Raw genomic sequence first — 18,001 nt, 5'->3', positions numbered from 1 at the left:
ATGACATGAGGGTGAGATAATTTTATTTTTGGGGGGAACTATCCCTTAGGCTATATTGTTTTTCTGTATTAGGTAGCCTGGTTTCCTTGCAGCCAGTCTATTTTCATTCCACTTTGCTTAGCTTTATCATATCTTTAAATTTTATTCTGCACAATATATTTCTGTCTGAATCTTTATTTGTGTCGTTTTTTTGTGGTTACCATGGTAATAAGTCACAGAGCTCAAAATATTAATTTACCCGTTTTTATAATTTGAAAGCGGAAGTTTTATTCTGGCACTTCCCGGAAGTTCACCCCGACTGTTTTCGCTGCCAGAGGGGGATCTGTGTGCGAAAATGGCGACGTCTCGTCGCACTACCCAGCAGCAACAACAACAACAAAACTTATCCTCCCCACAAAGACCCGACTCCAGTCCCCTCACGCCTCTAGAATCACCCACCGACACCGGCAGCCTTGCAGTTGGTGGGGAGCCGGAGAGCATCAGGGAACCGGAGATCAGTGCTGATATTCCCGCTCCGCTCCTCAGCACCAGCAGCAGCAGCTCCAGCTCGAGCAGCACTAGCTCGTCTACCACCGGCGGGGGCAGTAGTGCGGGCTCCACTCCCGACTCCGGTAGTGCCAGTCCTGGAGGCAGCGGCTGCGGGACGAGTGGGGCTTTCAGGGAGCTTTTTGAGGCCTGCAGGAATGGGGACGTGTCCCGGGTGAAGAAACTGGTGGATTCGGTCAATGTAAACGCTAAGGACATGGCTGGGCGCAAGTCCACCCCACTTCACTTCGCTGCAGGTAAATACAAATACATTAATGTTTGCGATCAATCCCGACATTGAAAACAGTCAGATAACGTTAGAAGGTTTAGGTAAGTTAGCTCAATAAACAGTAAAGGAAACGGGGACAAGGGGAAAAAGGGAGAGTTTTTCCAAGTTGGCCAACAGGGCAATCATGCAACTTAACATCTAACTTAGTAGAAAGTTAGCCATTCTGGGGAGCTAACTTAGGCTATATCTGTCTGCTCGTGTTTGTTTTCGTGTGATGCGCTGCCCGAAAGTGAATAAAGTTCAACATACAGACTGAAGAAAACGTAATACAAAGGCAAATAATCTTTAAAAGTAATAAACATCGAACTAAAGTTACAATATGTACTCCAATGTCAAAAATAAATGATCACTTTGATTCACACAATAGTACGACAAAGTGAAACCGGACCCTCTCATGTTAGGCTAACATGTTAAAAGGGATTTGGCAGCTCTGGAATTTTTCAAGTAACAATCCCTGCCAAATCCCTTTTAACATAAATCTACTAGTATTTGTTGCCATTATTGCAGTTTTTTATGGAAAAATATATAGCCTATTATATGCATCTAATTGGCACGTTATATACCATTATTCAGTGTTGGAAATATAAACCTGGAAATTTAAGTGAATTTCAAAACTATGTTTATCAAATTAATACAATTTTAAAATGTATGAACATTTCTATATACATATACATTTTTTATTTTATGCTCAGCTGGAAACTCTGCAGAATGATTTTAAAAAATCCTTATCCAGTAACCACAAATGGCTGGATATCTTCTTTAAAGACCCCATGAAATCACAATAGGGGTTTTGTGGATTTTATTTCTTGTGTGCTTGTTTAGAGGCTATTTAAATACAAACAGAAGAGTTATTTGATATGTCCCGCCCCAACTTCCTGTTGCAGTTGCAGTAGGAAATATGTCCACACAGACAAGAAAACGGCTCTTGTTAAGCCATTTGATGGGGTGATTCAGTTACACCAGGACTTCAATACTAGTGTTATTTCCAAAATGTGTTTCCTCTATACGTGTGCACATGAATATCTTGTGAGCACATGCATATTATTAATGGAATCTGCTGCTTTAAGGTGCTGAAGCATGTGTTTACTTAAAATGATAGAATAATCCTTGTACACACATATTAATTGTCATTATGGTCTATTGCAAGAAACCGGTTTATTTCTATCCTGTAGTATTCTCAGTTTTAACATGCCAAACCAAAATAAAGTTGTTGGTCGGCATGACTGAAATGCATGTTACCTCGTAGAGATAAAAGAGCTTTATTAACTGATATTTTTGTCTCAGGTTTTGGAAGGAAAGACGTTGTGGAGCATCTCCTGCAGACGGGGGCAAACGTACACGCGCGAGACGACGGAGGTTTGATCCCGCTGCACAACGCCTGTTCCTTCGGTCACGCTGAGGTGGTCAGCTTGCTGCTTTGTCAGGGAGCCGATTCCAACTCCAGAGACAACTGGAATTACACTCCGCTTCATGAAGCTGCCATTAAGGGCAAAATTGACGTATGCATTGGTAAGTACCTCTTCTTGTGTCTCTTTGACTAAGGTGATGGTACACTGTTAAAAATAAAGGTTGCGTATAAAAGTATTTGGCATCTATGGTTCCACGAAGAACCAATGAAGAAAGAAAAAAAGGTTATTTTGAGAAATGTTCACTGAAAGGTTCTTTGGAGAACCAAAAATTGTTCTTCTATGCCAGTGCTGTGAAAAACCCCTTTTGTTACCTTTATTTTTAAAAGTGTATATTGTCCAAAAAGTTGGTTTGTGCGACCTCAAATGTGTATTGCAAGTAGAGTGTGCTGGTTTGGTTTCACTTGGGGGACATGTTAGCTCTGTAGATTGAGGAGACGAATGGAATAATCTCGCCTTAGTGAATTCTGAAGATGTATGACTTTAATTTTTCCTGTGTTTTGCCTGAGGAACAGTTCTCAATAAGGGTTAATCATGTGGCATTCTTCTTGATTAGCCGCGGTGACTGACGCTATTACACAGCGCTCACTCATTAATCAGATCTTTACTGCTTGGTATTCATGAGAAATTTAACATTGCATTGAGGGGTGAAGAGGGCCAATATTGTGGCGATGGAATGTCGTTCAACATTTTTGATTTTCTCTTTCCTGCTTCACAATGGGCAGATAATGGAATAATGTGCTTCCCAGTCTTTGTTTTAAGTGATTATAGGCTGTGGATTTGCGTCTTAAGTTTGTTTAAAAAATGAAAAGGGTATTTTAATTTGTATTGTAGTTATATTTTCTCCGTTTTTGTTCCAAAAGTAGTCTACTGCTCGTGGCAATTTTATCCAGAGTGCCCACTTGCTACATTTTTAGCATAATCCAATTAAATGGGACAAATTCCAATTTAAAAACTTTGTGATAAGAATTATCTGCGCAATCTCGGGGAGAATTCAGCGGCCTGAGGACACATATGTAATTTCACATCTCTCAATCTGAAAAGATTGAAGTAGATGTTCTCTGCCTTTTATCTTTGTACTTGTTCATTTGAAAAAAAAATATTTTGGAGAGTTTTAGACCGGCTGAGTCATTTTTGTTGATCAGGTTAGGATCAGGACTCGGCTGGAAATAAAACTTCTGTCCTTTAGATATTTCAGATTCAATATTGATCACAACATTCTGCAAGATAAGCCAGAAGAAGTAAAAAAAGTTCAAATTAGTGATATCGCTGTTGCAGGTAAAGCAGCTGGTTTGTTTTTGTTATTGTCTATTGTTTTATTGTGTAGTGTAATAGCATAGGCAACTTCTGTTCAATGTCTTGATTGTTGCCATCGTCTCTGGTCGACGCCCTAATTGTTCTTAATCCTCAGGATTGTTTGGTTGTAGTGTAGATAGAGTAACTCAACTACCAAAATAAATAAACATTTAGCTAGTAGCATTACTAGGATGTTTGAACATGCCTAACTAGAAAACGTGTTTAATTCCAGACCGCATTGTATGGCTAGTTTTGGCTTTGATTATATTCTATATTACATAAAAGACTAGTTCAGGTCAGGTTTTTATATAAACTAGGGATCTCAATTTTCACAAATTCCCATGAATTGTATTCCCCAATAAACGATCAAACCCAATGAATTCATAACGATTTAATAAAAGTGTTCTCATGTTGTCATTTGACAGTCCCAATCATAGTTATTTTTAGTCGTGCATTGCTGTTTGAGCTGCGTGCTGAATGAACACCGGTTAACTGGAGCACTTTGCTAGCGCGTTATTTATATGAGATTAATCAGATATACAAAATAAACATATTACAAATTATATCTGCAGAAAATGACGCGAATGCAAAAGTGAACTTGAAACTAAGTTACGTGCCATTCAGAATGACTCATGTTGTGGATGCGCTCTTCCTGGAGCAACGCGATGAAGCGTGGCAACTAAACTCAAATAATTCACAATGTTTTATTACAATATTGCAATATTGTTATCTTTATGTTATATTGATGACAGTGCCAATCATAGTCATTATTAGTCGTGCATTGCAGTTTGAGCTGCGCACGCTGAAGCTGAAGATGATCACCGTACTAGGCCTACAGTGTTAATTTTTAACCAAATGCATCCTATGTGAGATAAATCAGAAATAGATTGGCCTACACAAAATACACAAAATTAAAACTTACATTTGCACAAAACAAAAACTGCGAATGCACAGCACACCCAAACATATAGTCATGATGAAGGTGTAAAATGGTCCCAAACATAACTCCGGCGTGTTCGCTTTACATGTTTCGCGGTACACGCATGAACCTGCTTAATCGGCGACCAATACGTTTTATTGATTAAATGTCTCATCGTCGATTAATCATTAGCATCCGTAATATAAACATAAACATAGCCTAGACTTTGTCCATGCATCTCGCTATTTCTTTGTCAGAATCTAGTGCATGAGTGCCATGATTTAAGATGTGTATTTTTGTTATAGTTTTTACTAGTACACATTAGAAGCTAAATTTAGGGCAGTCGTGGCCTAATGGTTAGAGAGTCAAACTGATAACCTGAAGGCTACAGGTTCGATTCTCAATATGACTGAGGTGCCTCGTGCCCGTGAGCAAGGCACCTAACCCCTTAATCGCTTCCTGAGCGCCACAGAAATGGCTGCCCACTGCTCCGGGTGTGTGTGACCACAGTTTGCAGTGTGTGTGTTCACTACGCACTGCTCCTAATGTTTGTGCACTAAATTAATGGGTTAATGCAGAGGACAAATTCAGAGTATGGGTTGCCATTCTTGGCCTTCACGTCTTGTCACTTTCACTAAAGATATCTCACACACACATATATATTAAGGCTGTCAAAAATAACACATTAATTTTATGTGATTAATTACATTTACACACACACATTTACACTCTACAGTACAAAATTTTGCTTAAGGCTATATTTAATGAATCAAAATTGTAGTAAAAAAATTTGTATTGTGAAGGCTATTATTACAAACTGGTTTCTATTTTATTTTAAAATGTAATTTATTACTGTGATGGTGAATATGAATTTTCAGCATCATTACTCCAGTCTTCAGTGTTTCATGATCCTTCAGAAATCATTCTAATATGCTGATTTGCTCAAGAAACATTTCTTCTCATCAAAGTTGAAAATTGTCCTGCTGCCAGTGCTTCATATTCTTGTGGAAACTGTGATACATTTTTTCAGGATTATTTGATGAATAGAAAGTTTAAAAGAACCGCTTTTATTTGAAAACTTTTGTAACAATGTCTTTACTGTCATATTTGATGACATGCACACATACGCACACACTGTATATATATTTGAGAAATGCAAATTATGAATTACAAAATAAAGCTTGATAATTATGTGACACTTCTTGTTATGTGCATTTGCTAGTCAGTTAAATTACCTTTAACCCTCGTGCACTGTTCGATTTTTGGTTACAGTCTGTATTGTCCAGGTCAAAATGAAAGCCTTCATTGGATTCAATACAATTTTTCAAAAAATCACAAAAAAAAACATACAATCAGGTATAAATTAACTTTTAATATCAATACTTTTCAGACATTACAAAGAATACATTTCTGAATTTATGATTTATAAAAATATTTTTAACCAATATTTTTAAGACTGCTCCTTCCCCACCCCTGTGGGACATTTGCGATTATATATTTATACCCATAATATCTTAATCTTGACAAACTATATATCATTTGAAAGCTTACAGACTCTAGTTTTCATATTTGGTGACTGTTTTTCAAAATAAATGAAAGACCAATAGAGAAATAGGGATATATTCTTTATTTGTGATGCTGTGCCAAACTATAACGCAAGTTCTTTCCGTATGTTTTTTTATGTGGGTTTTAGAGGTTGAATTAAAATCAAATATAAATGTTACTGCCCAAACTACTTCTGAATAGGATGCTTACTTCATAAGTATTTAGAAAATAAAGCATATATGTTAAGATCACTCAAACCATGGAAATCGTAGATATGCTCAACGGTGGAGTCTGGATGTCATCTAGTGCGAAAAGCTTATTACAGCACCCAAAAAAATACTATTCAATTTTTTTTTAGTTTTTAGTTTTAAGATATCAACCTTAAATTAGGTACAGAACTTGTTCAGATATGTAGCTTAGATTTTCTTGAAGATTTAGAGTTGAACATGTTTTGTAAATTATATTTTTACATTTTTATTATTATTTTTTAAATGTTTTTTTAAACTTTTACTTTCACAACTTTTTGTTTAATTCTGCAATAATCTGTGAAGAGCTTTGACATACAACAGGTACATGTTTATTTTTATTTTGGGTTTTGCTTTTGAACAGAGCTGCCTATATGAGTCAAATTGATATGCAAATTTCACAACACATCTTTGAAACTTTAAACTTTGTATGCATGTTCATGACCCTAAATGAGATAAAGTTATAATATTTCAAGAAAAATGACATAGGTTAAGTATTTCAGAATTCAGATAGCTTGAAAAAAGAAATGATAGTTAATTTTTACCATTTGTGGCTGACAAAATATTTTCCAGTATTGAAATAAGTGGGAAAAATCTCCTTTTTACCTTCACCAGGGTAGTTAAAAACCAAAATAACAAAATATTTCGATTAATTATCACGATTATTTGTGGATTTTAACCACAACTAATTGTATTTTCACATAGGCTAATTATAACTGCTTTCACATTTCCTGCTAATGTACAAATATCTGCATCAAAATTAAATAGGTTCTCTTATTCACCAAAATTCAGTGCATCTCCTTAAAGAATAAATCAAAATAAATAATTTATTATTATTTTAGATTGTATTTATATTTTATATACATTGCATTTATAATTAATATTAGGATAGACTAGAGATATCTTCTGTTATAATTATTATTAGGCTACCTTTTATATCTGACTGCGCAAGACTTGTCTTTTGTTTGTCAAATTAATGTCAAACATTTTGTTAAAGATTATAACATATTTGACAAAACACAAAAACACATTTCCTGTAGCTATACCGTCACATCGCCTAGTCAGCTAGTTAGATCTTTTTCTGCATTTTCTTCAAAGGCAGTCTTTGCAGACATAACCATCTATCCTCTCCACAGCTCTCGTGGTACCATGATTTCACTGACAACATCCCGATGTCGGTGAATAAAATTCAGAGTCATTGTTATTTGAAAAGTCTCTTGTTATTTGAAGTCTCTCACGCACAATCGCTCGCAGTCTACATCTAGAAACTAAGCTGCGCGATGCAGGGAACAACTGATTATTGGCTCATGAATTCACGTGATCAGACAGTGGTTTCCGAAGCGCTAGATTGGCTTTGCAAAAAAAAAAAAAAAAACTTTAATACAGAGCGTTCTATGACCGGAATGACGCATTTTAAATATCGCACGATCACGCAAAATTGATCGTGGGATGCCAAAATCGTGATCGTGATTAAAATTCGATTAATTGTGCAGCCCTAGGGTTGGTACAGTTGCCTTAGAACGCTAAAATATGCGGGTCAAATTGACCAATGAACTGAACGTCACAAACGTAACAGAAATTATGAGTGTATATGTGAAAACACATCAGCGTGTTGAAACTTTGCATGCACGTCCATGACCCTCGAGCATCTTTTTCACGCGGAAGCGCTGAGCGTTCAGCGGTTTTTACAGGTCGCCGAGAGTTGAAGAATGTTCAACTTTGGGTAAAACGCAGCGCTCATCACTGTTACTTTTTCCCCAACCGTCCAATCACAAACGAGATTGGCTCTCAAGCGCACATAGCTCGGCGTTTTCAGCAGAGCGCCTAGCGTTTTCAGCTGGCTAAAAAGTACACCGTACACAAAAGCGGTTTAAGCCAGCTGAAAACGCTAGGCGCTCTGCTGAAAATGCCTAGCTGTGTGCGCCTGAGAGCGTTTTGGCAGCGCAGTTTTTTTTTTCAGTTGAGACGCTTTGTTGCTATGATACAGAATATCCGTTGGTCGGTGTGGTATTAGTCCCACCCCTCCTCCACTGTGATTGGTCAGTTGGGTAAAAAGTGACAGTGACGAGCGTGGCGTTTTACCCAAAGTTGAACGTTCTTCAACTCTCGGCGACCTGTAAAAAACGGCGAACGCTCAGCGCTTCAGCGTGAAAAGACGCGCAGCGCCTCGTTACGCTTATGGCGTTTTAAAAACGCGCCGCTCCCATTGAAAACAATTGAAAAAACACGCCAGCCACGTGAAAAAACGCTTTGGTGGACACACGGCCTAAATGAGAAAATGTCACAAAATGTCAAGAAAAAAAAACCTAGGTTAACCGGTATTTCCGACAACTCAAAAATCAAAATGGGTCAAATTGATCCGCAACATAACACAAGGGTTAGAGTTGATGCTAATTTGTTTCACTTTCTAGCTTGCCTCGCAAATTATAGATTAACAAAAATAAATAATTAACCGCCCTAGGCTAGTTTGGTCCCTTTAGATTATTTCATGAATACAAGCTTTTTTCCTATCAGATCTTCATCCTTTCTGAACCCAACAAGTGTTGTCACCTCTGCCCTTTGCTCATAATGAATAAATAATTAGCATCCCCCTGCTAATTAGGATTGCTGCTGGTCTCCACTCATTAATATTTGTGCCCATCAGCCCAAAGCTGCAGGGAGGCAGTTTGAAAATAGAGGTCGTGTCGTCATTCCTTCCCTCAAAGATGGATGACGGTAATGGTGACAGCATGTTTAATTTTTTTCTTTACTTCTCCGCCTCACTCTTGACTTCTCTACTCAGTGAACAAGTTTAATCTCCACCACACTCTCATAGCCTTGAGCCGTAGCTGTCTCCACTGCTATTTTCCAATGCAGTTAACCATTATTGTGCACGCTAGGGATGAAATTAAAGATCGATAAATCGATTAATCATGAACGAACGTCCCTAGCGCACACCTTCAATCTCGGATAATATGTGTGCATGCCCGTGTGCGTGTTTGCGAGCCCCTCAAGTCGTTTCTTTCATTCCCATCTGGGTTTATCAAATTGCTAATGATTTCACTTGGCACTAATGGGCATTTTCACCGTTGTCTAAGTATGTCGAGAAATGAAATGAACGCAGCTTGCAGAGATGGCCGTGTCTGATATGTGTGTGTATCCGAGCCTCTCTGAATCCTGTTAGAACAGTGGGGATTTGTACATGCTTCTGCATTAACCCAAGCACCCATGTTCTCTCTGAAGCTCTCAGTTAATCAGCCCTCTCAGTGTTCGGCCATAATTACTCCACTCTGATTATCACACTCCAACCACCAATTACTGCGCACGCGGCAGCCGCTGTTTATTCAGAAGGTCCTTATGACCAACTGTAGGTCTCGGTGCCTGTTTTAATGCTGTTGGTTCTGGGGCCCTTTCCTTTGTATTCTGAGCAGCATCCGTATTTATGCTTGTTTATTTCAGGGTCAGTGAAATTTAAGATTGTCCGTGATAAAGAAAATAAAAAAGTGTCTAATTTAAAGCACACGTACCACATTTTTAAAATGTACTTTTTGTATTATATGATTTTTAAACACTTTTGAAGAAAAGTTTCAGTCTGCTGACTTTTGAAATGTCATGTGGTGGTTGTAGCGATCATATAAAAAGTGTAAGATAAGAAAAAGAAAAGTCATACGTGTTGAATAAATGTAAGTAATATGACAATAAAAAATAGCGTATTGAAGCAATTCAAAATATGCTAGTACACTTTCAATAATTATAGAATTATAAATTTGAATTCCGGAAAAAATGGCTGGTAAAAAATATAACTGGCTGTTAAAATTGGGCATCCACCAGCCACTGTGTACACTGGGCAAAAAACCCTGATTCCGGGCATTATTAGTGGGGTAATTTACGAGATACAACCTTGGATCCATTAGCGCCTGAACTAAGCCATTCGGCTGATATCTCTAAACTCTAACTTCTAATGTTCAACCAAGGAAAAAAAAAGCTTCTGGGGGGGTGTTTGGCTCGAGGTCATGCTGCAAAGGACCCTAGGCTGAAATTACTCCGAACCATCCCTTTAAGCCATAACTGACAATGTTTACTTGGATAGTCGCAAAGACGGGCATTTTGACCAGCCCTATTAATTATTAATTCATAAATATGTTTTTGGGAGTCGCACCAAATGACATTAAAGTAACACCAGGTAACTTTTGCTCTCGGGGTCCCCCTAGAGTTGGGAAACAGTATTGTCCTCTACTACTGTCGTAAACTCTGTCATCCTACATGCACGTGCATTTGTTGACAACCATGATAGCCCCTCTTATATACTGTCTATAGATAGCCCTGAACAGTGTAGGAGGAGTTCACATGCAGGTGTTCTGCTTGCGTCGCGTGTGAAATGTCTTCATCCCAGGTACAGTGGGATATATTTCAGCATGTCATATGAATATAATTTCATGGGTTTTATTTTTTTTCAAACGACAAATGATCGCGATGCTCACGTTTACAAGCCAGCGTCATTATAGTAGCCTAGTCTATTGGTTACCGTTTTACTGAATCTATATGATACTTCAATGCAGTGGTAGATAATAACCATATCTTGAGTGGTAGATAATAACCATATATCGTCAATATTATAATATCAAGCTACTATAGATGAATCTGCAAATTTTACAAATCGATTTGCATTATAGGTTGAGGCGAGATAAATAAACAAATATCACAGGCATGTTAGGTATCCTAAAATATTATTTTGTACATCTTATATATTTACTTGCAAGAATGTAGCCCCTACCGAACTTGTATACGCCCTTTAGACATAGGCTTTCATTTGATATTTGAAAGTCCGCATCGGTAGGGTTGCCACCTTTGATTTGTGAAAAACCGGGACACTCAGATTATTATTATTTTTTGGGGTCTGAGTTGTAGGTTCTAAATAGTATTTTCTTTGACACTGGTGGCTCATCCGATTTTGTTGTGTTATCCTCCTCGTCCGTCTCTCCCCCCATTTCACACAATAGATGTAAATAGACCGTTTTTAAAAAGCTAGCTAGCAACTAAACTCACACTGTATCATCTTGGATGTGTGTTGATGCGCGCGCGCGACCGAGCAACCGACAGCCCAGGCAGTTGCTAGGCGATAGGCGATAAGTTGAGCTTCCAATCAAATAAAAGTAAACGCCTGGCATTTGCCAATCCACTGTTTAACCCGTTTTTACCATGGTTTTTACCCGTTTACGGACACAGGATTGGATGTACTGTACACAACTATGAAGAAAACACAGTAACAGTAGACGGAAACGGTTTAATTTGAAACCAGGAAATTCTAATTTAGAAGTACATTTTCCCAAAAAAACGGGACAATTCGTGTCCCGGGAACGAATATAATTTTTCCGGGACTGTCGCTCAAAAAAGAGAACAATCCCTGGAAAACCGGGACGGGTGGCATCGGGCATCCCTCCTCCTCCTCCTTCAGCTCACGCCAGCGAGAAAACGCTGGCCCAATGTTGATCCTCGTTCTGCCTTTAATGCGATCACTTTCTCGTTTCCTCTTTTTGCTTTCCTTCGACAAAACCTTTGCTTTCTTGCTTTTCTGTGCCGCTTCGGCCATGACTATAACATTTGGCAAACAAACGCAAGTTTGGCTCGCACGTCCGATTTTAAGGAAGTGGGGGTGGTGGTGGAAGTGACGTATATGCCGTAAATCAGTCGAATTTTGTAGTTCTCTTTGTTCGCCGGTTACTACCCGAAACCCGAAGTTTAAAAGTACGATTAAAAACGCTACAGACCCCGTCAGGCTATGGCAGACGTGTCATTCAACCTATTGTAAGTCGATGTACCATCAAAAGAGACTTGGAAATATATTATTAAGGTAGAAAAGTAACCTAGTGCTGCTTTAAGTCATGAAGTCAAATTATCTTATATTTTAAGAGACAAAGTCTAATTAATCTTATTAAAGTCTTATTTATCTTGACACCAAGTCATGCAGGGGTCCTCTATCTCTCTCCATTTTTTTATTTTTTATTTCTGAATGTAATTGTTAGTTGCACCACACACAAATTTTGTTTGATAAACATTTTGCTAAGCTACTTAATCATGTTTCCTTTGCACCAAAGCTCTTTTCTTTATTATAAGTTTTGTACCTGAACATTTGTATCATGTTGACATTATATGCCGTCACCCGAAAAATATCCAACTGAATTTTAAAACTAAAATTAAAACATTGCAGTGTAGTTTTGAACAGACAAGTCTATCCGGACAAAAAAATAATTGTGCTATTGACCCTCCAGAAAGTATAAGCATGCTAACAACGTAGATGTGTCTCATAGGGAGGGGGACCGCCTGCAGAGCGGAGGTTACCGAAATGTCCCCTCGATGCCTGTCGCCTGATGGATAGGCAAGCTGTCATAAGCACGGCAGCGAATTTTAATCACCCCATCGCGTCACACCGACACTTCCAACCCTTTGTGCCCACCCGCCCCACGGCAGCCCACCGCTCAAGTGCTTTCATGACACCAGTGTATGCAAATGTGGTCTCTGTGGGGCCTTTAGTGCATATTAATTTGACTGAGAGGACTGATGGTAGCTGTATTTTCCCACTTAGCTAAACCTTTTTCCTCATCCCGTATTTTTCCGCATCAAACCCAGAGTCCTATATATTTTTTCAGTATTCTTTGATGAATAGGAAGTTCAAAATAACAGCATTTATTTGAAATATTAATCTTTTGTTAGATTATAATAGAAATAAATGTTGTGTATTCTCTCTGGTGGAGAATGTGAGTCATGGTACCTAACTAGCCATCAAACAACCGTTAAGACAATTAGTGAGATTGAGTGTTTTATCTAGTTTAAAAAAAAATTAATGAATGAAATAAAATGATACATCACAATTTTTAGCAGAAGTGTTTCAGTGTTGAATCTGCTCTGAGAAATGGTCTACTCTGTTGGCCATCAAATTGATTAGTGTGATTTTTATTTTTATTTTTTTTAATGTTTTTAGTGGCTGTGCTGTAATTAGCTTGCAGTTAGGCTATTTAGAATCTTTTTTTTTTTTTCAGAGAAGATTGTACAACAACCAAGACATTGATATTGATGTCAACTAATTTATACATTTTTCAATGTATTAGGGCTGGGGAGTACATTGAGTTTGTACTATATATCAATATATTTTTTTATAAACAATGTAGGAAGAGGCAATACCTTTTATATTGATATACAGTAGTTGAGCGCATCTGAAAAATAGTGAAGGACACTGAGTGAGCTGCTGCGTGCAAAGTGTATAATCCAATTTTGTCCTGAACATGAGATATGCTTTATATTAAGAGCTTCAAAATAACTCAGTAGTAAGATATAGTAAACCTGCATAGTTTAAATCTGCTTGCCTTGTCAGATGCTCTAGATAGCCTACATGTGCAGACAGATACTTGCGCTGTTTAATGTGTTTGAGATGTGGTGTTTGCCTCATATCTTACGTTTTACAGTTATATTCTCCATCTGTAAATGTTAGCAAATCTTGCTGTCAGGAGTGGAGCCTTATGCAAGCGAGTCTCCGCTAAACTTCACAGACTTCAGTGAACGAGCATCACGGCAAACAGACGGAGCGCATAGGAGAAGAGAATAGGAGCACTAAAATATAGCATTTTGTAAAATATTTATTGTTGAACGTTAAATGTTCCATATTTAGAATTTTAAACCTACAAGTAAGTGTATATTTCTGATAGCAGTAACTGTAAAGTGATTATTGTAATGAGGTAATTAAATGTAGGATGAAATAATTACTAAGCTCAGATGAGTGAATGTGTGTTCCTCTTACCAATTAACGTTTAGCCTGTACTTTTGTTTTGATTTATTTTAAGTTTTAGTCTAGTGAATTTAACTTTGGATTGTAATGTTCTCTTTGAACTTTGGTTTTTGGATTGTAATGTTGTTACAATGTTAGAATGTTCCGAATATTAGAATGCACATAATATATGGCATAGCCTACATGGTCACTGTATTTATTTTGTTCTCATAGCCTTCAATATGAACATTGTTTCACAACATTGGGCAGGATGTGAAATAATTTTTGTAAATAAATAAATACAGATTTTTTATTTATCCAAATAAAAGGTAGAAAATAACTATCTCTGTATTTTTGGGCCATATCGGTCAGACAATGTATAATGTATGTTTCATATTTTGAGAAATATTATTCAATGTAGTGTTTTCTTTAAACAATGGAAGTCACCAAATGGTCACCAAAACGGAAATGCGTCAAAGTACAGTGAATTGTCCCTGCACAAATAAATCAATAATTTGATCCATGTGAACCCAAATCAGATTATGCTTCCTGAAGACTGATAAGTCGACTAGTTGATTTTGAAATCATTAGTATCAAGCTCCTGGACGTTTCCTATGATTTAAAGCAATGGAAATGCCCATTTTTATGAAGTATTCTGTGTAATTCCTCTCTGATGCCTCAGATCCGTGTGATGAATTGTAGGGCGCGCGAGATGTGTGGAAGTGTTACTGAGGAGGGTAGTGAATTGGACAGGGAGGGCAGAGGGAGGGGACGTGTACGTTAGCCTGTGTACAAGCGTATGTTGTTGTACAGCGAGCGAGCGAGAGAGAGAGAGAAGAGAATTGGAGACAGTTGATAGACGCTACTCGCTCTAGGTGCTCTGCGTTACTTGGGTATCAATAGCAGAGCGCCGGTGAACGGCTCTCGTCGTCTCTTTCTTTCTCTCTGGGGGCCGTGGAGAGGATCAAAAGACATGCTTTGATATTCCACTCTCATACCCGAGTTCCCGTCACATGCCTGGAGTCGGACTCTCTCACTGTAACATGGGCTTTTTCCCCCCGTCTCACTGCAGTGTGTGTTTTTCCGTGCGGGCTGTTTTCGGTGCTGCTCCTGGTGCGCTGGTGCGCGATGTGTGTTTATGTCTGCACCATGCCGAGGCAAGCGCTCCCAGTCAGCGGTGCGAGCGGTCCCACCAGCAGCCTCTGTCTGCCTGAGTTACGATACTGCTTGTGTTTCCCCTGCACAGTTCTGCTCCAGCACGGCGCCGATCCCAACATCCGCAACACCGACGGCAAGTCTGCCCTGGACCTGGCTGACCCTTCCGCTAAAGCTGTTCTCACCGGTGAGTGAAGCAACCTCATGTTCTCCATTCCCATTCTTTCTGTCTCTCTTTTTCTTTCTTTTATCAGTGTTTTCATCTTGGAATGTCTGCGGTTTGTTCCTGGCTGATACTCTGATACTATGTCCGCACACCTTTGAAATGGAGCAGCATTGTTATGCATCTGTATCTTCACGTTAAGTGTGTTTGTGTTGTAAAGTGGGACTGTTTTTGTCCTTGAGCGCTTCTCTGCCTGCGTGCTCTCCTTAGGGATGGGCGACTATTGAACATTATTGATACATTTGTAATGATTTTCAAGTTAAGCTACATCGTGAGGTTTTTAATTCGCTGTGCTTGGGCATTAAAGTGTAACTTCGCTGATTTTCAACCTGCTTTGTATTTTTTACAATGTCGGTAGTATGTAATTGAACAATGTTTACTCATTCTCCTTGATACGTGGACCAAGAAATTGTTTTTTTTTGTCACCAAATCACTTAATCTAATGATTTATTGCGAGAGGATACAATTTACGGTTTAGTCACATAACATCGGTTAATGGAAACGCCGTCATTTCGCAATAATTTTTTATTGACATTTAGAAAATATCACAAAAGGTTTGGGCAAATCTGTAGTGGAAACCAGGCTTAATATTAGGACTGCGAGATTAATCGAAATGAAACCACACGCGATTTGGCAAAGGCTGCGATTATTTTATGCCTAGCTTGTTAGTGCCTCTTGCAGATGCCAAATACGCCCCACCGCAGAAGTAGACATCATTCCAGGAAATCCCTATGGGCATCATACTATCCTATAGCTGAATAAACAGAAGATTGAAATGCTTTGATTGATTTATTAAAGGGGTGGTTGAATATGATTTTCACTTTTCTAACTTTAGTTAGTGTGTAATGTTGCTGTTTGAGCATAAACAAAATCTGCAAAATTACAATGCTCAAAGTTCAAAGCAAAGGGAGATATTTGCTTTTAAAGAAATAGTTTTTTTAAGGACTACAACAAACAGCTAGTATGGACTACACAACATTCCTCACGGGTTAGTGACATCACTAACCCTCAAATTTACATAAACCCCGCCCCCGGGAACACACAGTCCATGTTGAGAAGAGGGAGAGTTGTTGTAGTCGAGCACATTTGTGAGTCTGCTCAAACTGTATCATCTGTTTTTTCACATGCAATAGAAAGTCACTCTGTGTGCATCTCACAACAGTTCCTATACGAGCTATTTGTAGATTATCATGACAGAATATGCTAATTGAAGATAGTTAACTCCACATCAGCAACATAAATTCATCAACTAACCATTCAGAGACGTCCGGTTGCATTCTACGTGTTGTCACTTCTTGTAGTCTCTCCATCATTGTTTGACTCCGTTTAAACATAAAAGGCAGAACAGTTTCTGTCATTTTAGTGTGTTTCTGCGTGAGGTCATCGCAGCTGCTATCACACATGAGCTCTTGAAACCCCGCCCTCTGCAGCAGCTTATTTGCATTTAAAGGGCCAGGCACAAAACGGTGCGTTTTTGCTAACCCTCAAAAAGTGACAACTTTAAAATGCTATATAAAAATATCTGAGGTATTTTTAGCTAAATCTTCACACACACTCTTGGGACATCAGAGATTTATTGTACATCTTGTGAAAAGGGCATTTTACCACCCCTCTAAATGTTGTCTTTTGTTGGACTGTTTGTTTGGAAAGATGTTTGACAGGTGTTGCTTTTTCAAATGCAGTGCTTTCAAATGGAGCATTTACTACAGATCACAGAGCCGTATGTCACTGACAAGCTGCGCATAAAAAATAATCGCAGCCTTTCGTTTAATAATCCAAATAGGTTAAGCGCGATTTCCATGTTAATTGCGATTAATCGTGCAGCCCTATTTAAAATAATGTGCTTCTGTGCACGGAAAAAAACTGAATAAAATATAAAAGGAATAAATAGAACTATTTGCAAAATATATTTCCGTTTATTCAATTATTAAATAAATCTTTGGGAAGACAAAAGCCCTATTCGGACGGGATTAACTTCACAAGGGTAGATGGAGTAATGTAATTTTACCACAGGACGTCTGTAATATTAATGGCCAACTCGCACGGGATAAGATATTTCAGTAAAACTAGCAGAAGTGGGAGGGGTAACTCGATTTGCGCATCAGCCCATTTCGGCAATTTTAAGATTGGCCGACTATCAGAATCTCCCCAGTTTGTTCTTAATTTTATTTAGTCTTTTTTCATGATTTTATTGCATTGAAGTAAATATTGTGTAAATCTCAACATCAGCCATTGAAAAACCCATATCGGCTGACTACTCCCTTTTTTTCAGGGATCGTTTTATTATTGCATATAAAATGAAAATGATTAGTCCTTGTGTTTCAGTAAAAAAAAAAACAGTTTGAAAAACTTTTTTTTTATTTCTTGATTTAAACATTAAATTGAATTTGCTGCTATTGCTGTTCGGTTGAAATTATTGTTCACCCTAATTTTAGTCAAAGAAATAATATATAATTTTGTGATATATTCTCTGTATTTTAAAGTGGTATATTATTGCATTACACCATGTTTTTTTCATGTAATCGAAGCAGTCTTGTCCGCTGATAGCGGTGAAAATACTTGGTAAAATAGAAATGAAACTAAATTTTATAATATACTGGTCACATCGCTTGGCCCTGATTGTTTGGGTATTATCAGGCTGTACTGATTTTTTTTACATG

General features: G+C 38.0%; 1 protein-coding gene across 2 annotated transcripts in view; it reads left to right on the top strand.

Annotated features, from left to right (window-relative positions):
• Positions 1-258: 258 nt before the first annotated feature.
• tnksa (tankyrase, TRF1-interacting ankyrin-related ADP-ribose polymerase a) overlaps positions 259-18,001 on the top strand; it is an 89,554-nt gene continuing 71,811 nt past the window's right edge. Inside the window, exons 1-3 of one of the 2 annotated variants that reach the window (XM_079586253.1) lie at positions 259-782; positions 2,099-2,323; positions 15,210-15,305. In XM_079586253.1, the coding sequence (XP_079442379.1) occupies positions 335-782; positions 2,099-2,323; positions 15,210-15,305 (769 nt within the window). In that variant the 5' untranslated portion in view covers positions 259-334. The remainder of the gene's footprint in view (positions 783-2,098; positions 2,324-15,209; positions 15,306-18,001) is intronic. The other variant, XM_079586252.1, reaches the window with a different exon arrangement.

Source organism: Phoxinus phoxinus, assembly GCF_949152265.1.
Source record: "Phoxinus phoxinus genome assembly, chromosome: 17".
In the NCBI taxonomy this organism is placed as follows: domain Eukaryota; kingdom Metazoa; phylum Chordata; class Actinopteri; order Cypriniformes; family Leuciscidae; genus Phoxinus; species Phoxinus phoxinus.
Note: the sequence above shows the minus strand (reverse complement) of the source record. Positions and strands in the feature narration are given on the sequence as shown.